This window comes from Hippopotamus amphibius, chromosome 15, assembly GCF_030028045.1.
Source record: "Hippopotamus amphibius kiboko isolate mHipAmp2 chromosome 15, mHipAmp2.hap2, whole genome shotgun sequence".
Classification (NCBI taxonomy): Eukaryota; Metazoa; Chordata; class Mammalia; order Artiodactyla; family Hippopotamidae; genus Hippopotamus; species Hippopotamus amphibius.
In genome coordinates, this window is record NC_080200.1 from 20,031,726 (window position 1) to 20,044,953 (window position 13,228).

General features: G+C 38.3%; 1 protein-coding gene across 1 annotated transcript; it reads right to left on the reverse strand.

The window, feature by feature from the left end:
- Positions 1 to 5,357: 5,357 nt before the first annotated feature.
- LOC130836323 (olfactory receptor 7A17-like) lies at positions 5,358 to 6,188 on the reverse strand. Its single transcript, XM_057708377.1, has 2 exons — positions 5,834 to 6,188; positions 5,358 to 5,548 (listed from the first exon to the last, which is right to left on the reverse strand). The coding sequence occupies exons 1-2, from the start codon at positions 6,186 to 6,188 to the stop codon at positions 5,358 to 5,360; spliced, it is 546 nt and encodes a 181-aa protein (XP_057564360.1).
- Between the last annotated feature and the right edge of the window lie 7,040 nt (positions 6,189 to 13,228).

Genomic DNA, 13,228 nt, shown 5'->3' on the forward strand with positions numbered 1-13,228 from the left:
TCCATTGTAATTCCCACCTCTGAGCACATCATTATCCTATGGAATACTGGTATGGACATAAGGAATTTTTTCCTGCTGGTTCTCTGTTCCAGAGAGATCAGATGAGAAGACATGTGAATCCTTCTCCATGAACTTCCCTGTTTTCCAGAGATCTAGCTACATTGCACTTTAGTACAATCTTTAGTTAACAGTTTCTCCAAATCTAACACTGAGGAACCTTCTTGTGTAGGTCTCATGGACATCCAAAACATTGTCTTGTGGTGGGAATATCTCCTGAGAGCTCTAGAATGTTGCTATTCCTATTTTCAAGAAGGGAGAGAGGTGTACTCCTTTGCTATAAATGCATGAGTACCAAAATCCTTCACTTATAATCCTTTAACACGTCTACTAGAAGATCCATGCTTGGAACACATATTAAAAGCTGTAGTATAGTGCTTCACTTAAAAATGTTAAAGACATATTTAGATCTTTTTTGTGCACCATGTACTGAGCTTAGAATGCTATAGGGATGGTCTTATTTTATTTTCACAAAAGTTCATTCTCTGGTGTCTTTACTGTTATGAAGCTTAATCTACTTTTGCAGAGAAGGGGCTTAGAAGGGTGAAAGGAACTGTCCAAACTTATGAAGTGAATAAAGGCTGAGCTTTGCTTAGAACTCCGTCAGTGATTTTTTCAGTCCTCATGCTTGAGGCCAATGGGTCTCAACTGGGGTGATTTGCTTCCAGGGAACACCTGACATTCTCTGAGAGATTTTTGTTTGTCCGGGCTGGGGAGGTGCTACTGCCACCTAGTGGGGGGAGGTGAGGGATGCCGCTATATATCCTACAATGCTTATCACAAATAATTATCCAGAACAAATATGGACAATGAGAAGGTGAGAAACACTCTTCTAGAGCAGAGCTTCTCCAACATCAATGTGTAAAGGAATCACCCATGGATCCTGTTCAGATGCAGATTCTGATTTGGCAGGTCTAAGATCAGCCCAGATATTCTGCGTTTGCAACTTGCCCCTAGTTGATCTTTGTGCTGCAGGTCCTGGTCTGTGGACCATTCTTTGAGTATAGAGACTGTGGACCAGTGTTAGAGTCGGGAGCAGGTGTTTTGAAGCCTTCTCCACTACTAAACCTCCTGTCCACCTCAGGTCTGATCTCAGATGGTCAAATAACGGATTCATTAGTTCAGATTCTGCATGCTCAAATATTTTTTGAGTATTTCCTTCATGACAAGAAATGAATATTTTAGGCCTCTGGTTCTTTATCTATAAATAGAGGAATCCCACCTATGTTATGGAGTTGGTGTTTAAAGTCAGTATTAATTTAAAGCTGATGGGAAATCACCTGGTACAGAGTAGATGCTCAATCAGGAGCACCTACTGTGACTATGTCCCAGTTCTCCCACGTGGGGAAGAGTGCTTGAGGAGGTCACCCATCTATGCTGTGTTGTACTCTGGGACATAACCTCAGATCCCCTCACATTGGCCCCAATGGCTACAGTAATAATTTTTACTCTCTTCAGGCTGTTCTACTGTGTTCCTATGTTCTACTCTTGGGAATATTGAAAGCTGATAATTCTTGGGGATTCAAATTATTCCACCAACTCTTTGTATCTTCCTTGTTGCAATTCTATAGCACATAATTTATAAATGTTTGTTGTGAAAACAGTAATGAAACACTTTGTGTCTGCTTGTCGCATGTACAATTCTATTTTTCACAAAGATTATTTCCCTCTTCCATTCACTCAAGTGCATTGTACATTCCCACCCCTTGCTTTGAGACTTTAAATAAATTTTCCACTTTATTCATCAGGGATATTGGCCTGTATTTTCCTTTTCCTTCTTCAAATATTATACTTTTAAAAACGGCTTTATTAAGATATAAATCACATGCCTTACAATTCACCATTTGCAAAGTACAGTTCAATGATTTTCAGCATATTTACAGACATCTCCAACCATCAATTTAAAATGTATCATTATCTCAAAAATACATCCCAAATCCTTTACCTATTTCTTCTCAATTCCCCCCATCCTAAGTAGCTACTAATCTCCATTTTGTCTATAAATTTCTCTATTCTGGACATTTGAAATAAGTGGAATCATATAATATGTGGTCTCCCGTAACTGTCTGCTTTCACTCAGAATAATGTTTTCAAGATTCACACATGTTGCAGCATATATCAGTAAGCATTTTGTTCCTTTTTATGGCCAAATAATATTCTATGTATGGAAATGTCACATTTTATTTATGCATTCAACTAATATAATTTTGTATGTCAATTATATCACAATGTTTTTAAATGGTCAAAGGATATGAAAATATATTTCCCCAAAAAAGATATACAAACAGTCAATAAGCACATAAAAATTTGCTCAGTGTCATCAGGGAAATGGAAATTAAAACTACAGTGAATTTCCGAGTATTCTTTTCTCATATCTGGCCTTAGTATCAGGGTAATTCTGGCCTCAAATAATGAATTTCAAGGTGTTAACATCTCTTGAAGTTTTTGGAAAAGTTTGAGAAGGGTGATCATTCATTCTTTAAATGTTTGTGGAATTCACCAGTGAAACCACCTGGCCTTGGACTTTTCTTGATTGGGACGTTTTGTTCATTTTCTGGTCATATGTCCTTGATTTTACACGATCCTTTAAGGTTTGTTTTGCTGTGTTCATATCTGAAGCAGTTACCTCCTCCAGCCTTTGCTGACTGCCCAGCAGCTTTTGCTGACTTCCCCAGCCCTGTTAGGGATTCTGATATATTGTCAGCAGTTTTCTATGGATGCGTCTGCTCCACTCTTCTTTTTCCCTCTTTTTTTGGGTGGTCAGGTAACTTCATAAGCATATATTTTCTCTGGTCCTGCAAAGCCAGTCAGGGTGTTGATAGCCTCCTGTTTGTTTTCCCTAGGATGGTGATATATGTTGAAATTTGTGTACTTTCTCCAATCCCATTAAATTCTGGCTGGAATTCTGCATGTGCTCACTAGCCCTCTGAAAAGGCTTTCTCTCTATGCTCCCAGGGGCATTCACAGAGAGACTTTCATGGTGGCGGAGGGGAGGGGGTTGTTGATGAAGTTCATTGATTGTCCAGGATGGTATTCCTGATGGAGATCGTGATGCAGTTGTTAGAATCTGCTTAACTTTGACGCTCAGAGTCCTGGCCACTGTTCTTCCAGTCTCTCCCCACCCTCTTGTCATAAAGTAATCATCGGTTTTCTGGATGAGCATGAGAGAACTGGGTCTCTGGCAGTGTTCTGCACAGCCGGGGAAGTTGGACTCTCACTCATATGCTCTCACTTTCCCTTGTGGGAAGAATCATGGACCAAAAAATCTCTCTTGGCACTGAGCTGTTCCACCTCAGGGGAGGCATGACGCCAGAGCAACCACCTAGCCTGAAACCTAAAGAAAGCCAGAGGCCTCCAATGAGAGGCATGGGTGTAAGAAACAGCTTGCCTGGAAAATAGCATCATACAAGCAGACAACATTTGGGGTAAAATCTTAATGAATCTCTAGAGGTCAGTTATGGGCTTGCTATATGAGAAGAAATGCATTGCGAGGTATTATTTCACTGCAACTGTTAAAAAGACATTCAAATTGGCAGAGGTTGACCAGACAAAGCTCTTTCTCAGATCAAGCTCTTGGGCAAAGAACTCCAGGAGCTGGCAGTTCATAGTTAGGCTGAGAAAGCTCATATATGAAAAGAATCAAGGTGATACATATGGGACACAACCAGTATCTAACATAGGTATACTTAATGTGGTTCACCCCTGTGGCTTTGTTTAAAGTCCACTATTCTTGAATTCACTGATGTGAGGTGAGCACATTGGTGTAGAGTTGAGCACACTGGGATGATATGATCACACCATGTACACAATGCAGATACTCACAGCAGTATGGACTTATGAGCATCTCTGAACAGTGACCAGAGAAACACCCACCATATAATCCTAATTGATGATAAAGGCATTGTAATAAACCATATGATTTAGGACATCTTGTTATGTAGCAATAGCTAACTGATATAACAATCAAAGCAAACAGCAATGAGGGCAGATGTAAGAAACTACTGCTTTTTATTTTGGGCGTATATTCTGATTTAGAGACAATACCCATGATTATTACTTAAATTTATTTTGGATAACTGTGTTATCAATTGGTTACTTTAAGGTTGTATTCCAGGGAACTTAGAGAGATTGGAAGGACATGCATATTTGTGTAGGTCAAAAAATAAATGATGACCCTGCATCACATGACTGGTTAGAAATATAAGCTTTCTTGTGAGTCATCCTTTGATCATGAAACCTGAAGACTCCTGAGCAGGAAGGGGTATGTAATGGTTTACCTTGACATTGTTCATTCACTGCTTCTGATTGTTTAGTGATTATGACAAAATTTACAAAAGAGGAGATCCTTTTTCAGAGCAATAGAGGAGTCATAGTTGTAGGCAGCACAGGAAATTTTGAGGCCAAAAAACAAAAACAAAAACAAACCAAAAACATAAAACATATCAACCAATCATTCACTCCAATGTATAAACCCCCTTGCACGTGGACAAAAATCTTCTGTACCTCAATGAGTAGATGTACAGATGGAAAGAAAACTTTTGCTGAGAAATGAAATGTGAGGTTTAAAATTTTGTTCCCACATAGTTAAGGACATCTCTGACAATAAGACCTTATTAGGTCAATCTATATACATTTGCCTTTTAATATAGATTCCACTGGGATGTATATGTTTGGTGATCAATTTTTATCAGTGACTTTGGTATTAGCCACATGGGCTGAATAATTGCAGGAGACCTGTTATAAAACTCAGTGGTATGAATAAAGTTGATATTATCAGGAAGAACACTCAATATGGTAGTGTAGAAAAAATGTCAGCCAGGACAGAAAACATAGGTTTTGGGTTTTATTTGTGTATTGAAATATATGTTACTTTAGCTGCCAAGTGTAGTTTTTCCAAGTGAGTAATGCAACTTATGACATTTATTTACAGAAAAATGTTTAAAAAGTACTTGGGAAGACAGATGTCATTTAAGATAAAAAAAATAAAAAATTCAATTTTTCCTACAGAATGAATGGAAATTCCCAAATAATTTTCATCTAATTTTGGGTAAAAAATTGGGAAAAGTAGAAAAATAGAAAAAAAATGGAAAATTATCCATATCTCAGACAGAACAGAAAGCTTAATCAAGTTAATTACTTAAATTGTATGAAGAAATTGCAATAAAGAAATGGAAAACAGACAATAAATATAAGGAGCAAGTGTTCTTGCCACAATCTGATCAAGAATCTCAATTTCTGCCTCTAATGCTTTGAGCCCTGCAATAACCAACCTTTCTTCAACCCCAGGACAATTGGCCCTTTTAACTTGGCCTGAAAAGAGGCCTCTTCAGAGCCCTCTTTATGTCTTTGTTTCTCAGACTGTAGATGAAGGGGTTCAGCATGGGTGTGACCACAGTGTACATCACAGAGGCTGTTGCACTTGAGTGTGAGCTGTGAGTAGCAGCAGAGCTAAGGTACACTCCAAAGCCTGCACAATAAAATAAGGAGACAACTGAGAGGTGAGATGCACAGGTGGAAAATGCTTTATACTTCCCCTGAGCTGATGAGATTCCACGTATGGAGGCAACTATCTTAGAGTATGAGTAACATATCCCAGTGAATGGACCACCACCAAACAACCCAACGGCAAAATACATCACTACATTATTAAGAAAGGTGTTAGAACAGGCAAGTTGGATCACCTCTTTGAATTCACAGAAAAAGTGGGGGATTTCCAACACTGTACAAAAAGACAACTGCAATGCCAGTAAGCTTTGTAACAAGGAATTCAGGGCACCTATCACCCAGGATATCAGCACCAGCAGTCCACAGAGAATAGGATTCATGATGAGTGTGTACTGCAGGGGGTAGCAAATGGCTATGAAACGGTCATAGGACATCACGGTCAGAAGGAAGATGTCCAACTGTACAAATAGTAGGAAAAAGTACATCTGGGTGAGGCAGTCTTCGTACGTAATGACTTTGGTTTGAGTCATTATATTCACCAGCATCTTTGGAATGGTGGTGGAAATGAAACAGACGTCTATAAAGGATAGGTGGGAGAGGAAGTAGTACATGGGGGTGTGGAGGTGGGAGTCAGAGCTGACAGCTAGTATGATGAGCAGGTTTCCAAACACAGTGATCAGGTACATGGAGAGGAAAAGTCCAAATATGAGAAGCTGCAGTTCTGGTTCCTCTGAAAATCCCAGAAGAATAAATTCTGAAATTTGTGTATTGTTGCCCGGAACCATGCGGTGGTAGTCACTACTAGGACAGAAAATAAAATGACTAATTTTTATACATGTGGGTATTAACATAGTGAAATGTTATAAATTATAATGGCAATCATTTCTTAGAGATCTTCTGTGCTATCTGTGATAGAAATTCCTCTCCCACATTCAGGTTTTCCACCAGGAGGTCATGTATTACACAGTTTAAATGCAAAGTTACTTCATGATTTTGAGGAATTTGTATTGAGTACTAACTGTCTTCTGGGGTAAAAATATAGGATGCTGACAACAAAACTCCCTACAATCGAATAAGGAAGAAAGCATATAGATTAGCAAACAAAACAAAGCAAAACAAAAAAGCATATACCATTATCTTATGGTGCTAAAACAAAACAAAACAGACAGGTATCAAATAGGAGAATACTTGGAGTAGAAGAAATGTGAACAGAGATCCGAAGGAGGACAAAGCAGAGACATCAGGTTATCTGGGGGATGTGTGTGCCCTGTTGGGAAAAAAGTCAGCTCAAAGGCTCTAAGGGTGGCACTTGTTCCAAATTTAAGACTCAAAAGATGCCCACAGTGTTGTGGGGAAGAGCATGGGGAGAGTGAGGTGAGACTGGTGCCAAAGGATGCTGAGGAACAAGGTGACCTCTCTGCTACAGCTGAAACCTTAATTCACATGCTGTTCCTGTCACACTTTGAATTTTATTGTAAATGATTCCTGTGAATAGACATGGATCCCCTCCTTGTTTCCATCTGTTGGTTAATGTTGCAGTGTTTGTCTTTTAGGGGTTACATTTTGGAGTCAATAAACTTAAGTACCACTGCCCAGAGAACTGCTCTTTAAATACACACACACACACACACACACACACACACACATGCACACACAAATGCAGCACATTATGCTCTTCTACACTTGTCACTCCCTGGCTTTTCCTACTTTCAGCCACAATAATTAGGAAAATAGGCAAGTTGCCAATAGCAAATTATCTTTACCATAAAGAATGTAGAAATAGTACCCAAATCAAGTTGGCAAGCCTCCCAAGGACATGGAGTTCCATTTAATATGACCATTTTTGCCCTATTTTAAAAGAAAATTTTAAAAAAGAAGTTCCAACAAAAAAGTGAGAGAGAAGAAAGGAAAGGACATGTGGAGGAAAATAAAATCCACTTGTAGGTCCCAATTCTTGGTGGTTTCCTTATTCTAGGGCACAAGCCTTGTGGTATATACACCGCAATTCTGTATGCATTTCATTATCTAGGACAGGTCTGATGACCTCAGTGATCTACACCATGGTCACCCCCATGCTGAACCCTTTCATCTACCCAACAAGATCTAATTAGCTCAGGTGGTCCCTGAGAGACCATGAAGAGGAGAAAGCTATCTTGGTTCTGGCAGCATTCCAACCCCAGTTATACTCCCCTGATGCCCAGAATACCTAATAAAGTAGCCCAAGTAATCTATCAATGGAAAAATTAGTCACTATCTTTATGATTGCAAGACATCTTACTGATTGAAGTTCTCGCTAGAAAAATGAGCAAATGGAATTAACTCACAATTTATAACAGGAAATATACAATGTGTAACAATAGATGAGGATTTTGGGCAGATATAGACACAGATGTAGAGAACAAACATATGGACACCAACGGAGGAAAGCAGGGGCAGGGGTGTTAGGGTGGGATAAACTGTGAGATTGGGATTGCCATATATACATTACTAATAAGAAAAAAATATCAAATTGTACACTTTAAATATATGCAGATTATTGTATGTCAATTATATCTCAACAAAAGTTCTTAAAAATTGTATAGAAAAAATAAGTAGAAGGGGAGAAAAGTTTAAAAAATAATAAAAAATAAATAAATAAAAATATAAATAAAACAATAGATGAGGTTTTTAAAACATAAATGGTAACAGACTTCCTACATGATTTTAAGTGCAAAACATTTGAATCAGAAAACCACTGTTTGAATTTCGGATATAACACTAAGCTGTTTGAACTTAGTAGGACTACAGACCCATTATAAATGTTAATATGCTTACTCAAATAGCGCAGATAATGGTATCCATGCTTCTAAGTTGGTACAAAAATTTAGTCAGTGAAAAGCATAGCATGTTACTCATGTTACTAAGTGAACGATTATGACTTGTGATTAGATTTTGCTGATTTTTTTTTCTACCTCACAAATGTCTCCATTGCTTTCCCACCACATGGTAATGAAGAATTACAAAGTATATCTCACTAGCATACCATTTTGCATTTTAAATACAATTTTTTCATGTGAATACCCAATGTGAGAGAAAATACTGTGAAATGTATGTCTCAAGAACTTCTGTTGCCTGGTAGTACCTACTTCCATAGATGGTGGGTCTTTCTAACAAAATGGAAGATGCTTAAATATATCCCATCTTAGAAAGTTGAAAAAATGTGTATATTTCACTGCATATGCCTTCAAACTTATGTTTCTTTCTTTCTTTAACTTTAAAACTTCTCTAATATGCTCTAAGTTTTCTAGAACAAGTTTATGCTCCCAATTCCTCCTTTATTCTCATCCAACTGACTTCCATTCCCATCACTTAATTATCAGCAATGACCCTTGTGTTGCTGAGTCAACAGACACTTCTCTTCTTAACATGTTACAAAAATAATTTGTAAGTTAATTAGTCAAACTGGCAAACAAACATGGCTAAAATTTTGGCTATGAGGTAGGCTGATTAGGCTTTCAGGCAATCTCAGGTAAAAGTTTTCCACTTCCATTCTCTCTGAACCTTCGCTGAAGTAGCTGTACAACTCCCAGACTTACCTGGTTGGGGTCTATAAGAGGAAAGTCTCTGTGTAGATAGCTGAGTTCCTCCCCTGATGGTTGATGATGGAGACTGAAGCTCTGTTCTCAGGCAGGTCAGAAGAAATGAGTGACGCGTGATACTTCAACCAGATATAGAACTCAAATACATCAGCCTTGTCCTGTGCAGCTCCAGGGTGTACAGCCTGAGGAATTGCAGCAGAGGAGATATTTACAGCTCCTTATGTCTGTTCATTAGGCACTGTTTCCATTGTTACTCTTACCTCTGAGTGAATCATTTCCCTGTGGGACACAGGAAATTTTTCCTCCTGATACTCTGTTTCCAGGTGGCGAGGTTAGATTTCAGGTGAGTCTAGTTTGTATTACTCCTTCTTATGGACACGCCTACTTTCCAGAGGTCTACCCTCCTTGCACTCTATCCTAACAGTTTTTCATAATCTGTAGCAGAAGAACCTGTCTTGACTAGGTTCCATGGGCCTCCAAATTATTGCCTGATGTCTCCAGAACATTGGCAACCCCTCTTCAACAGGAGAGATGTGTGTTTGCTACAAAACCACATATAATCCTTGGCTTCATGTGACTTTCGATAAATCAGTTAAGATATGCATGCTTTTAACTCTAATTTAGAGCTCTCATTTACTCCTTTGCTTTAAAAAATTTGTTAATTATAAGACATATTTAAATATTTTCATAAACCAAGTGTGAAATTTATAATTTTATTTGGATTGACATATTTCATTTTTACAAAAGTCAGTTACATGTGGTCATGACTATTATGAACCTCATCTTACATTTGCAGAATTTGAGTTCACAAGGGTTATGTGATCTGCCCTAAGTTAAGAGATGAGAAAGAGATTGGCTTTGATTGGAACTCCCTCAAGATGTTTCCAGTTCTCATGGTCTAGACCAGTGGATCTCAACTGGTGTGATTTTGCCTCCAGGGAACACCTGACATTGACTGCAGAAATTTTTGGTTGTCACAGCTGCTGAGGTGTTGCTGCACCTCGTAGGTTGAGGCCAGGGTTGCTGCGTTAAATCCTATATTGCACAGGATGGCTCCCACTACAAGGAATTATCCAGCACAATGTCAACAGCGAGAAGAACAGAAACACTATCCTAGATCAGAACTTCTCCAACATCAATAAGTATAGGAATCACTTGGGGATCTTGTTCAGATGCATATTCTGATTTGCAGGTCAAAGGTGGGCCCAGAGATTCTGCGTTGGTAACTAGCTCCCAGTTGATACTGATTCTGCAGGTTGGTCTTTGGACCATTCTTTGAGTACCAAGGATATGGTCCAGTGTTAGTCACGTGCAGGTGTTTTGAAGCCTTCTCCACCAAGCATCCTCTTATTCATGTCAAGTCTGACATTAGGTAGTAAAATGTTGGACTCAGTAGTTCAACTTCTGTATGCTCAAGTTTACAGGCAACTCTTGAGTATTTCCCTCATGACAGGAAATCAAACATTTAGCCTTTTGTTTTTTAGGTGTTTGGTTCTTTATGTATAAACTTGGGATATAAATTCCACCTGTTTGTGCATGCTGTACGTGTGTTGCTGCTCCACATTTACTAATCTCATTGTATCTCTAAGAATCTCTTTAGATAGGAAGTGGGTCCAGCACTGCCCTGCAGCCTGTAGTTCACAAATATTTGATGTCCACAGAAACATGAACTGTTCGTGTGTCTGTTTCAGCCTCAAGAAGAATTTGTTTTATCTTTCACAGTTCCTGATTCACTCCCTTATTCTCTCAGTAGGTCTGCATATTCTCACCCATTGCTTTGAGTTTTCAATGTGCCTTGCCTAGGAGGAATGCAGGTCTCTGTATTTTGGTTTTGCATTTGGACATGGGGCAGCTTTGGTGAATAGAATGTGATCAGATATGACAAGCTCAATGCCTAAAGATAAGCTGTAAGAGGCTTTATAATCCACTTTTTCTCTTGTACTTCCTCTCTGTTAGGAGAATGGGTACCTCTCACATGGGGTTGTTCCGTCAGCATAGTTCCCAGAATGGAGACACACTTGGAACAAAGTATAGCTGGGTCAGAGCCACAGTCACCCTGAAGCCTGCATGTATTTTTATGAGGAAGAAAAGTCTGCCCCTTTACATCATGGTGATGTTGGGGGTTGCTTGTTATCAAATCTAATAATATATAATAATATATAATACTTAATAATAATTAACTTAACTACCAGCTAGACAGACATATTTGCATCTCCAGATGACTTGTACATGAGAATTAAGAACTTCAAGATGAAAATAAAGCCTGAGACTTTAAAGATATTTTTATATATATCCATGGCTACTCTACCTTAGTCTCAAAATCACATGACTAATAATCAATTATTTATGGTATACCTTACATTTTGAATTGAAAGAGTTCTTGCTTTTCTAAATTCAGGAATCACATAGATTTGGATACTGAGGAATTACTTGTAGTATACCTTCTACCAGACATGAGGAAAATTCTCAGATTATCTCACTCTGCCTCTCTCTTTCTCTTTTACTTCCTCCAAACCACTTACAGAAATTTGCAAATTCCACTTTCTGCTTAGAATACAGAAACCTAGAAAGCCTGTGTCTCCAATCCTAACAAAAAAAAAGGCAGAGAATCTACAACAACATAACTTTTCTTGACACCTTCAGATAATTGAAATCACAGAGCAATCAAAAAAAAATAGCTTGAAATTTAAGAAAAGCCAAATGACTCTGACAAGAGTCAGAGAAATGTGGAAGAGCTTTCCTGGGGAAGGGCAGAGGAAGAAGCCAGGGAAGCCATGCAAGTACACAATATTTCAGGGAAAATCTTCATGAATTTCTAAAGGCAAGGTGTGGACTCAGGAGGTACCAGTTGGCAATAGGGCTGTAAAACCTAAGGAATGAAAAGGATCAAGGTGAAACTGGTGAGACTCCCGCAGCATCTAATAGAGATGCAGATAATGGTTCATCCCCTGGGACTGTTACTGGGAGTCTACCATCTGGAGCTGATGTAGTATTTGCACATTAGGATGCTATGAATATATTGGGATGGTATGAGTACATGAATGACAATTAGAATAATATGAGAGGTCTGTTAACATCGACAAAGAGGTACCATTAGGTAGGCATAGAAAACTGTTAGGATCAATTAGTGCATAGACTTCCTGTTAAACATCATCAAAATCCATTTGCAGTGTTTAAACAGAAGAATACTGCAATTCAATGCAAATCTAAGATCCAGTTCAAATTGATTTTTGTGTAATGGTATCCTGTATGGGAAGAAGGTTTCATAGTAATTCAAATATTCCAAGTTAAATACAAACTGTAAGCAATTATGAGAATTCCCAATTTATGCTTATTCTCTAAATGTGAAGAACGAGACCTTTCTAGAATTCATTAGGTTCTTTTGACAGTCGATGGCAAAATCTACAATTTGGTCATGACTTTTACAACATCTAAAACATGTCCCTTCTAGGTAACTGGGAGGTTGGATGGCAGTTTTGTTTCCACAAATTGTAACCCTGAATGAAATGCCTGGACAGGCATTCAGGCTTCCCAGTGAGTAATACTTTGATCATGAGTATATATATGTACACAAATATATACATAAATATACTGGCCCTTCACACAGTTGAAAATCTGTGTCTAATTTAACAGTCAGCCCTCCATATCCATGGTTCTATATCTGCTGATTCGAACCACCATGGACTGTGTAGTATTGTAGGACAGATTTTTTTTTTCCTTTGGCCACAGCGTGCAGCATGTGGGATCTTAGTTCCCCCACCAGGTATCAAACCCCTGTCCCCTGCAGTGGAATCTCTGAATTTTAAGTGCTGGGTGGACAAGGAAGTCTCTGTAGGATAGATTTATTGAGAAAAATCTGTATATATCAATACATGGGCCTGCACAGTTCAAACACGTTGTTCAAGCCTCAGCTTTATATATGTTATATATAATACATATTTTATATATATAGTATATATGATATATTTATTATACATCATACATAATAATGGATGATATTAATATTGTCAGTCTCTGAACATTTAGTGGTCATAAAAAATTTAGAAAGATATTTTGTTTAGAGCAATGGAAACAGTAATATTTGTAGGCATCACTGGACTTTTTCAAGATGAAAGGCAGATAATTCAAGAAAAAACAACTTACACAGG

Coding starts and splice junctions, on each gene's coding strand:
- LOC130836323 (XM_057708377.1), bottom strand. CDS start 6,188: ATGTACCTGATCACTGTGTTTGGAAACCTGCTCATCATACTAGCTGTC. Junction 5,549..5,833: donor GCTGATATCCTGGGTGATAG/GTGCCCTGAATT, acceptor CTCACCTCTCAG/TTGTCTCCTTATTTTATTGT.